Source organism: Balaenoptera borealis (assembly GCF_965194805.1).
Source record: "Balaenoptera borealis genome assembly, chromosome: 9".
In the NCBI taxonomy this organism is placed as follows: Eukaryota; Metazoa; Chordata; class Mammalia; order Artiodactyla; family Balaenopteridae; genus Balaenoptera; species Balaenoptera borealis.
Window position 1 is genome coordinate 115,048,996 of NC_138873.1, and position 22,908 is coordinate 115,071,903.

Genomic DNA, 22,908 nt, shown 5'->3' on the forward strand with positions numbered 1-22,908 from the left:
GTGTAGACTTTCTTTATGACACACCGTTCTGTCAGATATATCATTTAAATTATCTTGATATTAAATTAACTTATAGTTGAAAATCATGTATGAACCTGTGTTTTAAGGAAGAAGTAGCAAGCAATACATCAGTAATCATCTGAGACACTAAGTATTAACACATTAATTCTCATAATAATGCTATGAGATAAGGGCTATTAATATGTCCATTTTACAGATGAGAAAACTGAGGCAGGATGAATGGGAGATGGAGTCACAATCTGAGACCAGGTTTGAATCTGGCGTTAAAGACCATGTGCTTAACTAGCAAAATAAAGAAATTCATTCCATTTTAAAATAATTTTAGAATAAAAAAAAAAAGAATATATGTGTATAACTGAGTCACTTGGCTCTATAGCAAAGATGGCACAACGTTGTAAATCAACTATACTTCAATAAAAAGATTAAAAAAATAAAATACCTTTACACATGTCTAGAAGAACAAATATAAAATGGGTCAAAGCCTTGAATAAATTTACAGGTAATCTGACACATCTCTAAGGATATATCATTTACTAGATTTAAAAAGAATAGAGATGCCAATCACCCCCAACTGACTAGAATAATCACATGAAAAAGCTGTTTGCAAAGTGAAGGAACAAGGGATGCTAAATGTAATTAAGATAAAGTTTCACTGCCTCTACTTTATATATAAGATCTTACAGAGACCAAAAGGTAAGTATCTGTTCATTCCGTTTTTTTCATCTGCAGAAGAATTCTGTGTGTATATTCATATTCATCACTGCATATTTTTTTGATACCAGATCTGTTCTTCACAGAAGGGGTAGGATTTACTGCCCATTAAATTCTGGAATAATCAAATATATATTTGAAAATTTAATGCTTTTTTTTTTTTATTTTAAGCTGCTCTGACAAAGACTAAGTAAATGATATAATAAAAGTAAGAAATATTGTATCAGACTGCATATTTACATTAAATTTAAAGATTGTGCAAATTTGCAAACACTTAATAACAAGATTAACTTTTACCTAGAAATATTTTTTAACCTTGATAACTGAATATCAAAGGCAATGATAAATTGATGAATTTGGTTTCTAAACTGTAAATGCACATTCTTTCTTACTAAAACCAAACACTGAAAAAATAATGTGTATGGCAAAAAAAAATTTCTGATTTTAACATTAACACTGATCAGATGACTTTGTAAAACACTATTTCTTAATTTCAGGTTTTTAGTATGAGAAGGGGAGTGAAAATTCTCTTGGTGGGAAATGCAGGAAATAGAACATTGTATTTAATGTACTGAAAACTCTGTTTTATAGAATGAATACATGCTTTATACTAAAGTTACCCAAGTTCAATATCCCCTGTTTACCCATCTTGTTTATTTGACTTTTGCTCTTTCTAGCTATAGAAAAATGGTGACATTTCGATTACCAAAAATATGCAGATATGAACCCTTAAAATACATACTCACTGCCTGAGTTAACGCTGCAGAATGTAAATTTTGGGTTGAGTAGATAATTGAATAAATGAAAAAATAAATTTAGAAACTGTTTTACAATTATTGCTATTGGACAGGAATGTTCAAAGGTAAATAAAATGATACTTAATTTCCTTTGTGCAAAATAGAGGAGAGAATTTTTTTTCATGTCAGTTACTGTACATTTCATCTCCAGAATTTCTATGTTTGATTCTGTTTTCATAATTTCTTTCTTTTTATTAATATTCTCTACTTTGAGACACCGGCATCATCCCTTCCTTTTCCTTCTTTCAGCATAGTTTTCTTTAGTTTTTAAAACATGTTTGTAATAGCTACTTTGATATCTGTCAGGTATATTTGACATTTTGGTCTTCTCAAAGGCTTGCTGTTTCCCCTGTGTATGGGCTACAATTTCCTGTTTATTTGCATGTCTCAATTTTTTGTTTGCTGAAAACTGGACATTTTAGACAAAATATTGTAGCAACTCTGGATAATGACTTCCCCTCCCCACTTCCTCTTTGGGACATGCTTGCTTGTTTGTTTAGTGACTTGGCTGCAGTATTTTATAGAAGTCTATTTCCTTTTCAGTTGCAGCCTCTGCTGTTGCCCCTCTAGTTCATGGTCACCTTGGTTCTAGCAGTGCTCCCTTTGTCTCTTTCCCTGATCTCTGTCAAGCTGGCTGTCTGTGTAGGTACCACACCAGCTATTAGCCTCCCCTATTTGCTGGTTGATTTCTCTGTTGTTTTCAACAATGATCTGGGGCATAAACCACTCTACAGTCTTATCCAGTCAAATTAGGGTTCCGTTGCTTGAGGCCAGTCTTTGAGTCTTGCTCCAACCCCAAGGGGCTCTTCTTTCCCTGATTTTCTCTGGTGAACTTGTGGCTGGTCTACAGTTTAGCTTGTTACTCTCAGCTTCCTCTTAATTATTTATCACCAGAATTGCTTTGTTTTCAAGGGTGCCCTTAGGCTTGACCTTCCTCACACAGTTTGAGGTAAAGTCAAGGAAAACTGAAACCAAGTAGGACCCTGTGGGGCTCAGGGGCATGGACACCTTTTTTGTGCCCTGTTTCTTGTAGACGAGACTCCAGCCTCCATGACCTTTCCTGAGCTCCAAAGGGCAGATTCGAACAGTTGCTAATCAAGGGAGGGGCAGCCAAGAAATCACCTGAGTCCTGAGGCTAAAGGAACCAGAGAAGCTCCTCAAGAAGATTACCTGAGAGATGTCAAAGGAGCATGGGAAGGGGGGGCGTCTGTACACACCCTAATCTCATCAGCAACGCCCCCTCCCTCCCCCACAACTGTTGCCATAAAACTCCTCACCAAACTCCCCTGTGTTGGGACACATAGTTTTTCGAGGCAGGAGCCTGCTGTGTCCCCATTTGCCTGGCAAAGCAATAAAGCTATCCTTTTCTACTTCACCCAAACTCTGTCTTGGAGATGCAATTTGGCACTGGTGTACAGAGAAGCTGAGGTTTTGGCAGCAGAGCTTCAGAGCTCTGTTTGATGGCCTGCCTCTGGCCCTGGGTGACAGAAACCTCTGTGCCACTTAAGAACGAGGGAGATAAAGACAGTGGCCCACCTCTCTCAGTGTGACAGGCTTGCCTTAGGGGGAGGGTGACAGGTGGGGGCAGTGCTGCTGGTCTCCTCTGTGTGTGTCTCCCAGGCTGTAATCTCTGCCCTACGACAGCTGGAGTGAGTGACTGGGGCCTGGTATTATTTGACTCTAATTTGGATTAAGATTTCCACTCCACATTAGACCTCTCAGCTTCTCTTGCCTGGAATGGGTCTTCTGCAAAATGCAGCTTGTGGGGGATGAGATATCTTGGTGGTCTCCCCATTCTGCATGGATATTGTATGCCTTGAGCGGGAGCTGAGGAGAGAGGGGGTCCCATCTTCTTGGACCCTCCCCTTCCGAGTGGAGCTTCCATCACACTGAGCTGGGCTGTGGCTCAAATGCCACAAACTCTCACTGTCCTCACTGAGATCTAGTAGATATTCTTGAATAACTGTGTCATTGTTTGCTGTGTTTCCTAAGGGCAATTTCCAGATATCTAGATAGATTGATAGACATTTTTACCGCCTATGGTTGTTTCACTGGAGAGAGAACCCATGGAACTCCTCACCTTGTTATTTTGTAATTATTTTATATTTTAATATTTACATTGTTGGGGGTTTAAAGCACAAATGGAGCCTTAATTTTATTTTTAAGAACAGTGTGCAAAATTAAGAAAGCATTTAATAAATATATATCATGATGGGAAATGAGCTAAAGCAGTCCTTTGTTATTGAAGAATTGCAGCTTAATATTACTATAAAAGACCCCTTCCTAATGATAACATAATTTGATGAGTTTCAGGAGATTAAATTAGCATTAATTAATTTATAATAAAATAATAAGCAAAATTGACTAAATAATTTGGTTTTGTTTTACAAAGTTTTAAGATCAGAAAGCATGAACTCTATTTATGGTAACTCTCTACTTACCTCTGACAAAAATATATCCAATCACAACTAAAATCCAGCTTTCCTGAGAACGAGTCAGCACCAGCATTTCAAAATGGGCCATTCGTAACTAAGCATGGGTTGAATGATTTGAAGAGAAAAACAAAAGACAAAGAAAATATCTATTCATTTTTTCAGGTCAGATCTAAGGAAATAGAAAAAGACTCTCTCTTAACAGTAATATATCTAAGTCTTCTCTGTCAATATATTCCACAGAAGTTCAGAGATAGACAAATTGCCAAAAATTAAACAAAACACATTCTCTAAGATATTTAAAAGCAAATGCATAATATCTGAGATTTTAAATAAAAGGCTCTGTTTGCAACATAGTGTGGTAAATTGTGGGTACTTTGCATGTTTTGCTTCTCAAGTATTACATTTTCAAGCTGTGTTAATTTTTGAAGCTCCAGTTTATGGCCAGTGGAGGAACTGGTACAGGTATAGGCGCGCACACACACACACACACACACACACACACACACACACACACACACACATATTTGAGACAGAGGCATGAACTGCCTAATATATTTATTTGCTTTCTCTAAGATTTTCTTTGTGTGTGTGTGTTTTGCATTTTCACTACAATTTGTCTGTATGTCTAGCAGGGACTTCTCAGTACTCATTATGCTTCAGATTATGTGTTTCTTCAAAGTCTTTTGTTAAAATTCTGGAAAATTCTTATCCATTCTTTCTCATTTCCCCATTCCTCTCTAATTGCATTCCTTCTTAAGTTGAACATTTTGATTCTAGTATCTGTATCTCTTGTTTCTGTATTTTGTATCCTTTTTCCATTCCATGCTTCATTTTGAGTGATTTTTTCTCAGGTCTATATTCTAGTTCATTTATACTTTTTCATCTGAGATTAATTTGCTCTTTAACTCACTACTGAACTGTTAATTTTAAGAATTTTATTTTTCATTTCCAGTTGTATTGAGTTATTTTTCAAATCTGCCATTTCTTTCTCATCTACCTTACTGATGGTCATTATTCTCACTTTTCTCTCTCATCATATCTCAAGCTATGAATTCTCCTGTTATTACATCTCTTGGTTCTAAAATTCATCAGATTGTTGTTTAGGATTTGGGGGCTTGTATTTCAGTTTACCAAGACTGTAAATGCAAATATTTCAATCATTAAGAACTTAAAACAAACAAACAATAAAACAACAACAAAATCCCATGTCTGTTAAGGAACTGGTTAGCAGAAAGTGGAAAAGATAGTCTTTCCCTGAACTCTATGTCATTAATGGCTCCAACATACTGGATCTTAGTTCAGAAAGCCTTTGAAAATGTGGTGAAAGCAAAAGCTTTTTTCTGTGCAGATATAAAACCTTAAATAAGATTTCAGGAGATTTTAGGAACTTCTAGGGGACCCATGACTATGGATGAAGAAACATTAATTCAGTACATTTTGTCTAATGTACCTCAATGTCTGTGGTTAAGGAAGTCGCTTCTCAGGGAGAATTGCACTATTTATGACTTAAATGTTTCATAATACACTCAAAAAGAGGAACAATTTTCAAAAGATTTATAATTTGCTAAGACATAAAACTAAACTAAGGCATAAAACTAAGGCATAGAATTTAAAGATGATATCAAATATCTGCTTCTCTGGTCAGAAGCAGAGATGCCAGAACTTATTTTTAAATCCCAAACCTGGCTTGAGTTACAAAATTTATCCTCAATTTGTATTAATGATATACCTTGGAGCTATCATGGTAAAAAATAAATAATAAAATGAAGAGACATTTTCTAGACACTTAGTCCTATACCATTCCACATCTATTTGTCCCTTCATATACTATGAATATTTTTCAGCTACTGTTCTTATGTGGATGGCATTAAATAACAAATCATAAAGATTCTCTGCTAAGATGTGTACAGTACATAGAAAGGGGGAGAGACCTTCAAGATGGGGGAGGAGTAAGACTTGGAGATCACCTTTCTCCCCACAAATACATCAGAAATACACCTACATGTGGAACAACTCCGACAGAACACCTACTGAATGCAGGCAGAAGACTTCAGACTTCCCAAAAGGCAAGAAACTCCCCATGTACCTGGGTAGGGCAAAAGAAAAAAGAAAAAAAGAGAGACAAAAGAATAGGGACAGGACCTGCACCTCTGGAAGGGAGCTGTGAAGGAGGAAAAGTTTCCACTCACTAGGAGCCCCTTCACTGGCAGAGACCGGGGGTGGCGGAGGGGGGAAGCTTCAGAGCCACGGAGGACAGCGCAGCAACAGGGGTGCAGAAGGCAAAGTGGAGAGATTCCTGCACAGAGGATGGGGGCTGACCAGCACTCACCAGCCCGAGAGGCTTGTCTGCTCACCCGCCGGGACGGGCGGGGGCTGGGAGCTGAGGCTCGGGCTTCGGTGGGATCTCAGGGAGAGGACTGGGGTTGGCGGCATGAACACAGCCTGAAGGGGGCTAGTGCGCCACAGCTAGCCGGGAGGGAGTCTGGTAAAAAGCCTGGAGCTGCCTAAGAGGCAAGAGACCATTGTTTCGGGGTGCACAAGGAGAGGGGATTCAGAGTGGCACCTAAACGAGCTCCAGAGACGGGCGCGAGCCACGGCGATCAGCGCGGACCCCAGAGACGGGCATGAGACACTAAGGCTGCTGCTGCTGCCACGAAGAAGCCTGTGTGCGAGCACAGGTCACTCTCCACACCACCCCTCCCAGGAGCCTGTGCAGCCCACCACTGCCAGGGTCCCATGATCCAGGGACAACTTCCCTGGGAGAACACACAGTGTGCCTCAGGCTGTTGCAATGTCATGTCAGCCTCTGCTGCCGCAGTCTCGCCCCGCATCCGTACCCCTCCCTCCGCCTCCCAGCCTGAGTGAGCCAGAGCCCCCGAAGCAGCTGCTTCTTTAACCCCGTCCTGTCTGAGCGAAGAACAGATGCCCTCAGGCAACCTACACGCAGAGGCGGGGCCAAATCCAAAGCTGAACCCTGGGAGCTGTGCAAACAAAGAGGAGAAAGGGAAATTTCTCCCAGCAGCCTCAGGAGCAGCGGATTATACCTCCACAATCAACTTGATGTATGCTGCATCTCCAGAATACCTGAATACACAACGAATCATCCCAAAATTCAGACGGAGGACTTTGTGTAATTTTGTCGGTATAGCTTTGCTTTTACCATTTGTCCTAGGGTTCTGTCTGTACATTTTTTTTTTTTCTTGGTATCGTTTTTAGCACTTGTTATCATTGGTGGGGTTTTTGTTTTGTGTGTGTGTGTGTTTTTTTTTTTTTTGGTTTGGTTGTTCTCTCTTTTTTTTACTACGTTTTAATTCTTTTATTTTTAAGAATTTAAAAAATTTTTTATTTTAATTATTTTTTTTTTCTATCTTTTTTTCACCCTTTTCTTCTGAGCCGTGTGGCTGACAGAAGCTTTGTGCTCTGGCTGTGTGTCAGGCCTATGACTCTGAGGTGGGAGAACCAAGTTCAGGACATTGGTCCACCAGAGACCTCCTGGCTCCACATGATATCAAATGGTGAAAGCTCTCCCGGAGATCTCCATCTCAACATGAAGACCCAGTTTCACTCAACAATCAGCAAGCTACAGTGCTGGACACCCTATGCCAAACAACTAGCAAGACAGGAACACAACCCCACCCATTAGCAGAGAGGCTGCTGAAAATCATACTAAGCTCACAGACACCCTAAAACACACCACCGGACACAGCCCTGCCCACCAGAAAGACAAGATCCAGCCTCATCCACCAGAACACAGGCACCAGTCCCCTCCACCAGGAAGCCTACACAACCCACTGAACCAACTTTAGCCACTGGGGGTAGACATCAAAAACAACAGGAACAAGAAACCTGCAGCCTACAAAAAGGAGACCCCAAACACAGTAAGTTAAGCAAAATGAGAAGACAGAGAAAAACACAGCAGATGAAGGAGCAAGGTAAAAACCCACCAGACCAAACAAATGAAGAGGAAATATGCAGTCTACCTGAAAAAGAATTCAGAGTAATGATAGTAAAGATGATCCACAATCTTGGAAATAGAATGGAGAAAATACAAGAAACGTTTAACAAGGACCTACAAGAACTAAAGAGCAAACAAACAATGATGAACAACACAATAAATTAAATAAAAAATTCTCTAGAAGGAATCAATAGCAGATTAACTGAAGCAGAAGAACGGATAAGTGACCTAGAAGATAAAAGAGTGGAAATAACTACCACAGAGCAGAATAAAGAAAAAAGAATGAAAAGAATTGAGGACAATCTCAGAGACCTCTGGGACAACATTAAACGCAGCAACATTCGAATTATAGGGGTCCCAGAAGAAGAAGAGAAAAAGAAAGGGACTGAGAAAATATTTGAAGAAACTGTAGTTGAAAACTTCCCTAATACGGAAAGGAAATACTCCAGGAAGTGCAGAGGGTCCCATACAGGATAAATCCAAGGAGAAACATGCCAAGACACATATTAATCAAACTATCAAAAATTAAATACAAAGAAAAAATATTGAAACCAGCAAGGGAAGAACAACAAAAAACATACAAGGGAATCCCCATAAGGTTAACAGCTGATCTTTCAACAGAAACTCTGCAAGCCAGAAGGGAGTGGGAGGACATATTTAAAGTGATGAAAGGGAAAAATCTACAATCAAGATTACTCTACCTGGCAAAGATCTCATTCAGATTCAATGGAGAAATTAAAACCTTTACAGACAAGCAAAAGCTAAGAGAATTCAACACCACCAAACCAGCTTTACCACAAATGCTAAAGGAACTTCTCTAGGCAGGAAACACAAAAGAAAGAAAAGACCTACAATAACAAACCCAAAACAATTAAGAAAATGGTAATAGGAACATACATATTGATAACTACCTTAAATGTAAATGGATTAAATGCTCCAACCAAAAGACATAGACTGGCTGAATGGATACAAAAACAAGACCCATATATGTATGCTGTCTACAAGAGATCCACTTCAGACCAAGGGACACATAAAGACTGAAAGTGAGGGGCTGGAAAAAGATATGCCATGCAAATGGAAATCAAAAGAAAGCTGGAGTAGCAATTCTCATATCAGACAAAATATACTTTAACATAAAGACTATTACAAGAGACACAGAGCGACACTACATAATGATCAAGGGCTGAATCCAAGAAGAAGATATAACAATTGTAAATATTTAGGCACCCAAATAGGAGCACCTCAATACGTAAGGCAAATACTAACAGCCATAAAAGGAGAAATATACACTAACACAATAATAGTGGAGGACTTTAACACCCCACTTCCACCAATAGACAGATCATCCAGACAGAAAATAAATAAGGAAACACCAGCTATAAATGGCACAATAGACCAGATAGACTTAATTGATATTTTTAGGACATTCCATCTGAAAAGAGCAGATTACACTTTCTTCTCAAGTGTACATGGAACGTTCTCCAGAATAGATCACATCTTGGGTCACAAATCAAACCTTGGAAAATTTAAGAAAATTGAAATTGTATCAAGCTTCTTTTCCCACCACAACGTTATGAGATTAGAAATCAACTACAGGAAAAAAAAAAAAAACGGTAAAAAATACAAACACATGGAGGCTAAACAATACACTACTAAATAACCAAGAGATCACTGAAAAATCAAAGAGGAAATAAAAAATACCTAGAAAGAAAGACAATAAAAACACCACAATCCACAATCTTTTGGGATGCAGCAAAACAGTTCTAAGAGGGAAGTTCATAGCAATTCCAGCTCACCTCAAGAAACAAGAAAAAGCTGAAATAAACAATTTAATCTTACACCTAAAGCAACTAGAAAAAGAAGAACAATGAAAATCCAAATAGAAATGAAGAAATCAATAGCAAAGATCAATAAAACTAAAAGCGAGTTCTTTAGAAGATAAACAAAATTGATAAACCGTTAGCCAGACACATCAAGAAAAAAAGGGAGAGGACTCAAATCAATAAAATTAGAAATGAAAAAGGAGAGATTATAACTGACACCACAGAAATACAAAAGATCATAAGAGACTAATACAAGCAACTATATGCCAATAAAAAGGACAAACATAGAAGAAATGGACAAATTCTTTGAAAGGTAAAACTTTCCAAGATTGAACCAGGAAGAATTAGAAAATACAAACAGACCAATCACAGGTACTGAAATTGAAACTTTAATTAAAAATCTTCCAACAACAAAAGTCCAGGACCAGATGGCTTCACAGGCGATTTCTATCAAACATTTAGAGAAGAGCTGACACCTATCCTTCTCAAACTCTTCCAAACAATTGAAGAGGGAGGAACACTCTCAAACTCATTCTACAAGGCCACCATTACCCTGATACCAAAACCAGACAAAGATATCACAAAAAAAGAAAATTATAGACCAATATCACTGATGAACATAGATGCAAAAATCCTCAACAAAATACTAGCAAACAGAATCCAACAACACATTAAAAGGATCCTACATCATGGTCAAGTGGGATTTATCCCAGGGATGCAAGGATTCTTCAATATATGCAAATCAATCAATGTGATACACCATGTTAACAAATTAAAGAATAAAAACTATATGATAATGTCAACAGATGCAGAAAAGGCTTTCAGCAAAATTCAACATCAATTTATGATAAAAAACTTTCCAGAAAGTGGGCAGAGAGAGAACCTTCCTTAACGTAATAAAAGCCATATATGACAAACCCACAGCAAACAGCATTCTCAATGGTGAAAAACTGAAAGCATTTCCTCTATGGTCAGGAACAAGACAAGGATGTCCACTCTCGCCATTATTATTCAACATAGTATTGGAAGTCCTAGCCACAGAAATCAGAGAAGAAAAAGAAATATAAGGAACACAAATTGGAAAAGAAGTAAAACTGTCACTGTTTGCAGATGACATGATACTAAACATAGAGAATACTAAACATGCCACCAGAAAACTACTAGAACTAATCAGTGAATTTGGTAAGGTTTCAGGATACAAAATTAATGCACAGGAATCTCTTGCATACCTATACACTAACAATGAAAGATCAGAAAGAGAAATTAAGGAAACAAACCCAATTACCATCACAACCAAAAGAATAAAATACCTAGGAATAAACTTACCTAAGGAGGTAAAAGACCTGTACTCAGAAAACGATAAAACACTGATGAAAGAAATCAAAGATAACATAAACAGATGGAGAGCTATACCATGCTCCTGGATTAGAAGAATCAATATTGTGAACATGACTATACTACCCAAAGCAATCTACAGGTTCAATGCAATCCCTATCAAATTACCAATGGCATTTTTCACAGAACTAGAACAAGAAATTTTACAATTTGTATGGAAACACAAAAGATCCTGAATAATCAAAGCAATCTTAAGAAAGAAAAACGGAGGTGGAGGAATCAGGCTCCTGGACTTCAGACTATACTACAAAGCTACAGTCATCAAGACAATATGGTACTGTCACAGAAACAGAAATATAGATCAATGGAACAGGATAGAAAGCCCAGAGATAAACCCACACACATATGGTCACCTAATCTTCAACAAAGGAAGCAAGAATATACAATGGAGAAAAGACAGCCTCTTCAATAAGTGGTACTGGGAAAACTGGACAGCAACATGTAAAAGAATGAAATTAGAACACACTCTAACACCATACACATAAATAAAACTCAAAATGGACTAAAGACCTAAAGGTAAGGCCAGACACTATCAAACTCTTAGAGGAAAACATAGGCAGAACGCTCTATGACATAAATCACAGCAAGATCCTTTTTAACCCACGTCCTAGAGTAAGGGAAATAAAAACAAAGAGAAACATATGGGACCTAATGAAACTTAAAAGTTTTTGCACAGCAAAGGAAACCATAAACAAGACTAAAAGACAACCCTCAGAATGGGAGAAAGATATTAGCAAATGAAGCCACTGACAAAGGATTAATCTCCAAAATATACAAGCAGCCCATGCAGCTCAATATTAAAAAAACAAACAACCCCATCCAAAAATGGGCAGAAGACCTAAATAGACATTTCTCCAAAGAAGATATACCGATTGCCAACAAACACATGAAAGGATGCTCAACATCACTAATCATTAAGGAAATGTAAATCAAAACTACAATTAGGTATCACCTCACACCAGTCAGAATGGTCATCATCAAAAAATCTACAAACAACAAACGCTGGAGAGGGTGTGGAGAAAAGGGAACCCTCTTGCACTGTTGGTGCAAGACACGCCTGGCTGGAGGGGCCTCAGTGTACAGAAGATCAGGCCCTGGATCGCAGCAGGCTCCTGGGGGCCCAAGTGGGCAAGGGAAATGCTGGTCATGCTCCCTTTTGATCCTCTGCCCTCCCAATGGTCCCCCCCCTTCCCCCTCTTGGTGTGGGATCCCCTCCCCTCCCCCATCCACCCCTCTGGGGCGCTGGTCCCATCCCGCCTCCACTTCTCCTCCCCCTTCACTCCCCCTCCACTCCCCCTCATGCCCCACATCTACCCAGTCACTGGGGTCCCTCCCTTCCCCTTAGGTGTCCGTGGTTCCCCACCAGTGCCTGGTAGGTGCCCTAGTTGTGCAGACGCGAATTGCACATCCTCCTAGTACGCCATCTTGACTCCACCTCCCCATATCTCTTTACTTCTCCATCTATAGCTTCTTTTTCACATGATTACACGTTTTTCCGCATAAGTAATATTTACACATTTGTTCCTTAGATTGACAGAATAAAGAGCCAATTTGCTAACTTGGGATTTCAATATTTTAATAATGAAGCCTTGACAAAATGCTATAATTTATCATAATCACTAATAAAGCAATTACCATTTAGAAATTTAGAAATCTATAATTCTCTAAATTACAATAATAATACTGATAGTTTTAAGGAAGAGTCAAGGCTAAGAGAAGTGTGTGATTCTAGAAGACTGCTTTGGTCAACTTAAATGTCCCTAAAAGTTTGAATACATTGAGAACAGAAATGCTTCTGTTAGGTTTGGCAATGGTGATCTTGCCAGAGATGATTTTTGGCCTTGACAGAAGCAGTGGTAGGAGCAGGATTCAGATTTCAGAGGTTTGAATGAGTGGATTTGAAATGGCCTTATTGCTAGTGGTTATCACTTTTGAGGCGTTTGCTTATATAAAGGAAGTGGGAGAGGGATCATGCAAGGGAATTTTGAAGACAGAATTCCTAAAACATGTTTGTAGGGTAACGGATATAATAATGCCAGTGATTCAGATGAAATTCTTACTGTGTTGCAGAAAATGTTTTCTCTTTGCTCACTTATCTTTTTTTTTAATATAAAATTTCTTTTAGGGAATTAATCAAAATCCTATGCAAATATTCATGAATAGTGGGGTTCAGAGCTATTATCTATAATTGCAAAAAGCTGGAACTATCTAATTACCTTTCTTATAACAAGGATTTGGTTAAGGAGATTATATTGTATTTGTATAATGGTATACCATATAACAATTAAAATTATCTCATAGAGAATATTGACATAAATATGTGTTATATTTATTAGTGATAATATTATGCATTTAAAATACAGATATATATGTATATATAAAGCATTTAAATATAGATATCTACATTTGTTTTATATGTATATGGAGAAAGAGGAATTAATACAAAAATGATAATATTTAAATGGTGAGATTATTGTTGATTTCTGTCATACTTTTTTCAATATTTTTTTGCACTGAGTACATATTACTTTTACAAAGAGAAATAATTGCTATTTTAAAAATCTAAGAGTGAATTATGATTCTTTCCCTAATTCCTAATGTTTAGGTTGCAGAGAGTTGCAGTTTTTGGAGGTATGTATAAAAAGAGATCATGACTTCTATTTCAAAAGATTAAACCGATTACAGCCTCTATTTTCTTTCTCAAATCCATTAAAAAAAAAAACTTTTAAATAATATTGACTTTAAGATTCTATAAAAACGTGGCTAAACAAAAGTGGAAATCCTTGATGAACTAAAAGAAGTAAGAAATCCCTTTGGGAAGAAAATTAGTAACACCCAAATAAAGAATGCCCAACAATGGGTGAACAGATAAAAAAGATGTGGTATACATGTATACAATGGAATATTACTTAGCCATCAAAAAAAGGAAATACTGCCATTTATGACAACATGAATGGACCTTGAGGATGCTAAGTGAAATAAGTCAGACAGAGAAAGACAAATTCTTCATGGTATCACATATATGTGAAATCTGAGAAAAGCAAACTTGTAAAAACAGAGAGTGAAATGGTGGTTGCCAGGGGCTAGGGGTTTTGGGAGTAGGAGAGATGTTGTTTAAGGGTACAAACTTGCAACTAGTAGATAAATAAGTCCTGGAGATCTAATACACAGTATAGTATATTGCGGAGCACGGGCTCTAGGCGCGCGGGCTTCAGTAGTTGCGGCTTGCGGGCTCTAGAGCTCAGGCTCAGTAGTTGTGGCGCACGGGTTTAGTTGCTCTGAGGCACGTGGGATCTTCCCGGACCAGGGCTTGAACCCGTGTCCCCTGCGTTGGCAGGTAGATTCTTAACAACTGCACCACCAGGGAAGTCCTCTGTGATTCTTTTTAGTGAATTATTGAACCTGAGGGTAGTCTTGAGGACCTGAGGAATTGCACTATGCTGTGTCGTCTTGTGAATACAATCAGACTAATCTCTCCCTCTTCTCGATTTAGAACAATCAGAATTCATCCCATACATATTCCCCAGGTTTCTCTTAATATACAACTTAGCAAAATCTTTCATTTAACTTCCAGCAAAGAAGAGACAATTATGAAAATGTGACTAGCTTAACAGGTAGAAGAAATGATCTAAAACTGTTAAACTGAGATAATGAAAGGCTAATGGTAAGTTCTTTTCTGATTCCCCTCTCCCTCCCCCTTCCCTATGGTGGTGTAGGGAAATGGATGGAAGCAGAAAAATAAGGATTGCCAAAACAATAAATCCCAGGGATGAAGTTCTCAAAAACAATCTAGGTAAATGTGGTTGTCAAAAAAGAAAAATATCCCATATTTACCTAAAAAAAATAATTGTTCCACTCCTTTTGGCATTTTTCAGATCTCATTAAAAGTATTATATTCAGATTATATTTTGTCATTACAATAGAAAACAGATTTTCATGTCATAAATAAAATGGAAAGCTTCATTAAGTAAAGTGTTTGAAAGTTCATGAAACTGATTATGTTCAGTCTGTTAGAAACATAGTAATAAAGCATGATTATTTAATGGTACATAGGAGATCACTGTCAAGGAGATTTGGGTCACTTCTTCCTAGTTAATAGGAAGATAATTGTAAACTTAGGCCAGAAGAATTAAAATTAATCAGTAGGGAGTGGATGAGGTAGCTACACATAAAATTTCATCCTCTATGTTATCCAGGCTTGGTCTAGATTGTTAACATTCCCTTGTGATTTAGCCCAAATTAACCACTGACCTCAGGGCATCTATCTACTTAGGTCTAACAAGAAAAGTGTACTCCAAGTACTTTTGCAAACGTGTATAGAGAATACTTGTAGAGGTGATTCTGGAAAGAAGTTATTACTGTCATGCTCCCAGGATCCCTCTTGACTGCTTAACATTTTTGCCAGTAACTTGGTTAAAGTTATCTCCATGTTATCCTGTAATTACTGATATTACTGTCTGTCTTCCCTTAAAGGATTCTAATTTCTAGAAGGCAGGGAATATGTCCTATCAGATTTTTGCATCCTTACAGCCTAACACGGGGTCTGATACATTTTAGAAGCTCAGTAAAGGTTTAATAGAAAACAAAACCATGATAGACTATAACAATAGCCTGGGAAAATGTTTCAAAAAATAAATTTTAGAAGAATAAATGTAAGTTTCCACATATAGTTCCAAAGGTCAAAATTCATGACCACATAATGCAGCATGTGTGCTGGCAAATTGCCTGCATTAAATGAAGGCTGAAGAGGTTTTAGATGAAAAGGCAACCTTAAAATTCTCAACAGTATAATGTCATTGTCTAAAAACAATATTGATTAAATTATAATACCTTGACTAAAAGTGTTTCTAATTTTTAAGGGCTGACTATGGCGCCCATGGAATTTGGGATTCATTTTTGTATGCCATGCTTTAAAAGTAACAATGTGTAATGTATAATAATTGTTGAGATAAGAAAGCATAGGAGGCAAGGTACTGCCAAACCGGGGACACATGTAGAAGAGTTGAAGGATTTGTGCTAATTATTTTTAGAGAAGAGAATGAGGAAGAAATGATAGGAATTATTTGAAGAGTTGCTATGTGGCAAAGGGATGGGAAATTTTCTCATATGGTCTTTTAGGGCAACATTAGAATTATATATATATAAGGGGACTTCCCTGGTGGTCCAGTGGTAAAGAATCCGCCTTCCAATGCAAGGGACGTGGGTTTGATCCCTTGTTGGGGAACTAAGATCCCACGTGCCACAGGGCAACTAAGCCCACATGCCACAAACTACAGAGCCCACACACCCTGGAGCCCGTGTGCCACAGCTAGAGAGAGAAAACCCGCACACCACAGCTAAAGAGAAGCTGGCATGCCACAACTAGAGAGAAGCTCTCACCACAATGAAACATCCCGCACACCTCAAAGAAGACCCCACACGCCGCAACTAAGACCTGACGTGGCCAAAAAAATAAATGAAGAAAAAGAAAATAAAGAAAATAAAAAAGAAGAATTGTGTGTGTGTGTGTGTGTGTGTGTTTTCAAATCAATAGAAATACCTCTCACACTAGTCAGATGTATCGTGAGAGAGACTGAGCTTAATTCCCTACCAATGGAACTGTTGTACCTAATGCACATCCACTTGGTAGCAAAAATATTGGGATTCAGGAAAGAGATGAGCCGAATGACCTTTAAAGTCACTTCAAACATTTTGAAATTCCATAATTCTATATGTTTTTCATCAGTCTAGTATTTAACCTTGAAACATCACGAGCAAAAAAAATAGAACTTGGTTCCTGTGGCTGTATTTCTTGGCGGCATTTTCTTTGTTATCTTGCAAAGCTCTTATCACACCAGATGCCTATCCGTGAGGCCATTTTTAACCAAAATGACTAACTATAAGCCTTTGGAGAGAAACTGCCACAAAGTGCTGCAATACTTATGGCAATGGTTTATAATATAATAAAGGAGAAAAGAATACTTAAAATTTACTTCCTTTTCTCTTTCCAAAAACAACTGTCCAGGCAATCACAGTGGGCAACGTCAGTACGAAAAGGCAGATATTTGGAAGGAGAAACCCTCCATTTAGAGTGGAATTCAGTCAGCAAACACTGACTAGGCACCTACTATGTGCCAAGTGCTGGACAGACTCCTGTAACACATGACAGGAGTCTGCCTTCAAGGAATGCATCTTCCGGGGTTAGGGGCAGGCATATAATAAAACGGCTGTTAGTGAATGGCACTAAAACAGAGATGTACGCAGGAGGCATAAAGGGAATGGCCGGAGTGAATAAGATGCCTTGAAGACGTGACAGGAAAACATGTGTGGGACAGACAGGTTTGGGGCCATGGGGATTGGTGTCCTTGGCAGGGATTGGATCACGAATGTCCTCAGATACAAGATCAATGATTCTGGACCTAGAGACATTTCTGACAGCTTTCTTTCGTACACCAGGTCCTCATGATCTTAAAATGGTCTTACTATGGTCTTAACATGTACAACATGAGACGAGGAAACTCTGAGTCCCATATTTGAATCACAGCTCGAAAAAGTCCTGTGGTACAGAAGCCTCTTTATCATTGCTGAACCAAGGTTTTCTAAATTACTAGCCCAGAGAACCTTAAAACGATGAAATGCTTTTAAACATCTCTTAAAAAGAATCATGGAAAACAATTAGAGAGGTGCTCTCCCATAGACAACACATGAACAAATTTTTATTTGGCAAAAAGTCATCCTGAATGTTAAGTGGAGGATGGGCTAGAGGGAGGGAAAGCGGTCCCCTGGGAATAATCCAGGTAGGAAAGATCAAGCCTGCATAGTCAGCTTTTACTGCCTGGAACCAAGGCTTTGATTTCTGGATGTCAGGCACCGCCTTCAAAGCACTCCATACATGGTCTCAGCTCTCAATACACATCTTCTATTTTGTTTCTGAGGTGTCTTTTGTTGCTGTTGTGTTGTCTGAGGTTTTGTAAAATGGCCTCTTGAAAATAACTTGTCAACCATCTCTGTTTCATGTGAACATCTTTCATGAGGTCTATGTGTTTTCTGTTAAAACTACTCCTGGATATATATAGGTTTTTATATTCTCTCTCCTTTGTATATTTTGAGTCAGGAGACTACCTGAAGACATGACCTCTTTTAGCAGATGGCGTTCCCCAGAAAAACAAACATGGAGGAACAAACAGTTCCCAGAGGCAGCGTGTTTCACTGGTGAAGTTCCCTTCTTGGACTCTGCTCCCGTGTACCTCATTCTTTTTTTTGCTGTTGTTAATTTTTATTTTATATTGGAGTATAGTGGATTAACAATGTTGTGTTAGTTTTAGGTATACAGCACAGTGATTCAGTTATATACATACATGTGTTTATTCTTTTTCAAATTATTTCCCCATTTATGTTATTATAGAATATCGAGCAGAGTTCCCTGGGCTATACAGCAGCTCCTTCTTGGTTATCTGTTTTAAATACAGCAGTGTGTACATGTCAATCCCAAACTCCCAAATCTATCCCTTCCCCCCACCCTTCCGTGTACATCATTCTTGTTCCTTGTTTTTTTTTAAACATCTTTATTGGAGTATAATTGCTTTACAATGGTGTGTTAGTTTCTGCTTTATAACAAAGTGAATCAGTTATACATATACATATGTTCCCATATCTCTTCCCTCTTGCATCTCCCTCCCTCCCACCCCTCTAGGTGATCACAAAGCACCGAGCTGATCTCCCTGTGCTATGCGGCTGCTTCCCACTAGCTATCTATTTTACGTTTGGTGGTGTATATATGTCCATGCCACTCTCTCACTTTGTCACAGCTTACCCTTCCCCCTCCCCATATCCTCAAGTCCATTCTCTAGTAGGTCTGTGTCTTTATTCCCATCTTACCAGTAGGTTCTTCATGACCTTTTTTTTTTTCCTTAGATTTCATATATATGTGTTAGCATACTGTATTTGTTTTCCTCTTTCTGACTTACTTCACTCTGTATGACAGACTCTAACTCCATCCACCTCACTACAAATAACTCAATTTTGTTTCTTTTCATGGCTGAGTAATATTCCATTGGATATATGTGCCACATCTTTATCCATTCATCTGTTGATGGACACTTAGGTTGTTTCCATGTCCTGGCTATTGTAAATAGAGCTGCAGTGAACATTTTGGTACATGACTCTTTTTGAATTATGGTTTTCTCAGGGTATATGACCAGTAGTGGGATTGCTGGGTTGTATGGCAGTTCTATTTGTAGTTTTTTAAGGATCCTTGTTTTGACCCATCTCTGGGCCCTGCCACTTCACGGGGACTTGATTTCCATTCCTTGCAGTCCTGACCTCTGACCTGACTGGCTCTGCACTCTTGCAGGGACAGTCCTTCTCCTGCTCCTGTGTGGTTTATTTCACTGGAGTTTACCTTCTCCTTGGGACAGCTTGCTGAAACAGTCAGTATATTCCTGATCCACAGCAACTGGCTTCTCCCAAGCCAGCTGAGAATGTGTCTCTCAACCGGGAAAAAACAAGGTCGGAACAGATATCCTAACAAAGGATATCTCTAATATTTGAACAAGAAAGAGAAACCATCTCCAGTAATAACTAGGGGTCGGCATTTTTTCCAATGGAAATAGAAACTCCTTAGAAATATAATTGGCTAATAAAAAAGTTTTTTGCTTAAGTTATTTTTAGAGCTTATTTTCCAGGGATCTTAGTCTTTGGCCAGATTCAGCCAAAGCTCACAAACTTTAAAGCTTGTGAAACTAGACATGATGGCAATGCTTTAGAATATGACATTGCCATTGAGAAGGAAAGAAAAAAGAAACAACAACAAACCAGCAACTCCTGACATCTGAGAACTTGTCTGATGTTCACCGCTAGCCTATGTTTTTCTCATGTTAGAAATAAACAATCTCAAAGAACACCAGCCTCAGACAAGGTTACTCTGAGATCATCATAAAATGAGGCAAAAACAATATCTATTTTGGATGCTACTACCAACCAGATATAAAATATCCCCCATTTCCAGCTAATATGAGTGACTGCTGCTTTTTTATAAATTACAGCTTTATCCCAATAAATCTTACCTATAGTATAAATAAATAAATAAACTTCAAAAATAAAATAAATTTAAAATCTGACAGATAAGATATATTGAGATACCCAATCACAGAATCATCACTCCAGCTTCCTGTCAACATCCAAATCCAGCCTCAAAAATAATTCACAGATAATATTGTTATACATTTTTACTTTTTTCTAAAACATAATAATATATAAATATTAACAGATTAACAATAATATAATCTTATAAAAAGGAGAGTAAATCAGTTCCAAACCTCATCCCACTAATTGAATTATAGTTTTCTCTTGCTTCCTAGCAGCCCACATCTATATTCATATAAAATTTTAATTATCTTATGCTATACAACTATATAAGTGTAAGTCAACATCTCCAAAAGAGTTGAGCATGTGGTGTTACCAATTAAGAAACAGAAATGTTACATAATAGATAAAAATCTAATCAGGGCTGGATACCTATTTATTGTAGAACCCCACTTTTAGAGATTGTTTAACTTTGGTTCTTTATAAACACAATAAAGAAATTCATGGCCATTAAAAATGGAATGACAAATAGTATACAATTAATCCAACTTAACATGTAAAACTTTAAATGAATAATGGTGGAGTCTGATATTAATTTCCAACTCCTTCCCACTAAGGCCATAGTGAAAACCTTTGGTCAAATGAGGCAGAGAAATATCTCCATTCAGCCTCATTTCCTTTTCTGTATGCACTACATCTTGCCTTCGGGTGTGCATATAGATGCTACTTTCCTCTTTCAAAGCCTTTGTTATTTGCCGAAATTGGTCTGTCTCTAAATCTGCAATTACACAAAGATCCTTTTAAATGTAGATATTTGTTGTCAATGATATTCCTTAAGAGGTCATTATCATTGGAAAATCCCTACTCCTAGGGATTTACTTATTACTGGGGAGGTTTCTCCTTCTTGATCCAGCACTAAACTATCCATTGTCTGATTATCTGTCTTACCTCTGTTCTTCCCTGGCTGTGGGGCAAGATGGTGTTCCCTCTGCTTCCCGGTGGGTGGGTCCAGATTGCATCTCAGGTGAAACGGAACTCCTGCACTGTTCAACAGGAACAATAAGATATATACTGTGTGACACCAGTAAGTGTAGTCTGGGCACAATATATCAGGCATTTTATTATCCAGCTTTTTAAAACCAAGTCACTCTTCTCATAGACCATAGAATTTTAGTCAAAATTTAATTTCATTTTCTTCTTTTTTTTTCCTCTTAAGAGTATAACATAAAGTTTCTATGTTTCTATAAAAACTTCACAAATATCATTTTAGTAGGGTTCTTAAAATATTTCATCTAATGAATATACAATAATTTAGTAAAACAATTCTCCACATTAGATATTTAAACCTGGCTACCAAATATTTGGAAGCTTGGTTCATATTAGAAGATAAACTCATTTTCTTCTCATATGTGCTAAAACAAATAAAAAGGTAAAAACAGTCACCATAAATGTCAAAATGTTTGTTTAGTTAGGTAAATTAAATAGTTAACTTTGGATATTGCAACAAAATTTAAAAGCATACTGTTTTTTTTATGGCAAAGAATAGCAGGAGTTGCCATTCCTGGTCAGAAAAAGACTTGCTTCCATAAGCCTGGTAAATAATTGGTGATTCAATGACTGACTCACAGATTGAATACAAAGCAGCTACTTTACCAGAAGTTGAGAACTTTGTGGGAGGAAAGAGACAGGAGCAAGGGGAGGAAAGAATGGAGAGGGAAAGAGACAGAAAAAGATGGAGAAGAGAGAAGACAGCTGCATCTACCTTCAAGCAGTTACCCAGTTAGAAATTCTCCAGGGTTTGCTTCCCAGAGCCTTGTGTTTAAATTTCAGAACTACCTTCACAGACACATCTACAGACATTCTTTAACCTCCCTTTTTGTCATTCATGCTACCAATCCTTTTGTCACATTTATACACCTTCCTTACTTATTTAAAGTTTTCTTTTCAAAATAATGTTAAAATTTCATCTAGTTTTTCAACTCCATTTAAACTCCATTACATTGAGTAAATGAATATTTGATAAAAGTCTCTAATAAACTCTCTTCTTCGAGAGCAACATGTTTTTTTCCTAAATGAAAGCTATGAGCCTAACAACATCTTTGTAAGGTTCCAATAGGGTTAGATGAAATGAGCTCCTTCTTTTGGACACATTGCAAACACTTTGCCTCCGTTTATTTAGATTTGTTGTAACTCTTTCTCTTTCAATGTCATTCTTTTTACCTCTCAAATTCAAGATTGAGAAGCCCTCTTGGTGCAGGTGAGGATGACCAGGTAATTGTGTAGGACCAAGTCACAAAGTGGGGTGGTTAACACTTCCTTGCCTTCTGCACCGGCAGCCTTTCCTCAAAGTTGTTGCCAATTAACAAGGCAGTGGCACTGTTCTCCCTTTTTTTTTTTTTATTAATAACATTTCTCAACTGTTCTGACAGCATAACAGAAAACTCAGTTAATGGATTTGGATACCTTTTGACATTGATTATAAGTTGTGTGACTGGGACTTTCTTTTATAAGTCCCTTGTAAAGTTGGATATTAATCTTTTCAGCTAACTTGCTTTATGTTACATTGTTAGCAATCAATCAGGCTTGTAATTGACTTTTATAACAATTCTAATACTCATATGACTTTAAGGATGATTGAGCCCAGTTTGGTTCTAGCTTCTTCATTGAATACCAGATAACCCAGAAAGACTATAAGTCATAATTTTAAG

At 37.7% G+C, this 22,908-nt stretch overlaps 1 protein-coding gene across 3 annotated transcripts in view; it reads right to left on the reverse strand.

Annotated features, from left to right (window-relative positions):
* The window catches only part of LOC309634704 (uncharacterized protein), a 405,124-nt gene that overhangs the window by 123,258 nt on the left and 258,958 nt on the right, over nucleotides 1–22,908 (reverse strand). For 2 of the 3 annotated variants that reach the window (XM_082405126.1, XM_082405125.1), the window contains exon 5: nucleotides 21,149–21,243. In XM_082405126.1, coding sequence (XP_082261252.1) covers nucleotides 21,149–21,243 — 95 coding nt within the window. Of the gene's footprint in view, nucleotides 1–20,152; nucleotides 21,244–22,908 lie in introns of those variants that run through there. The other variant, XM_082405124.1, reaches the window with a different exon arrangement.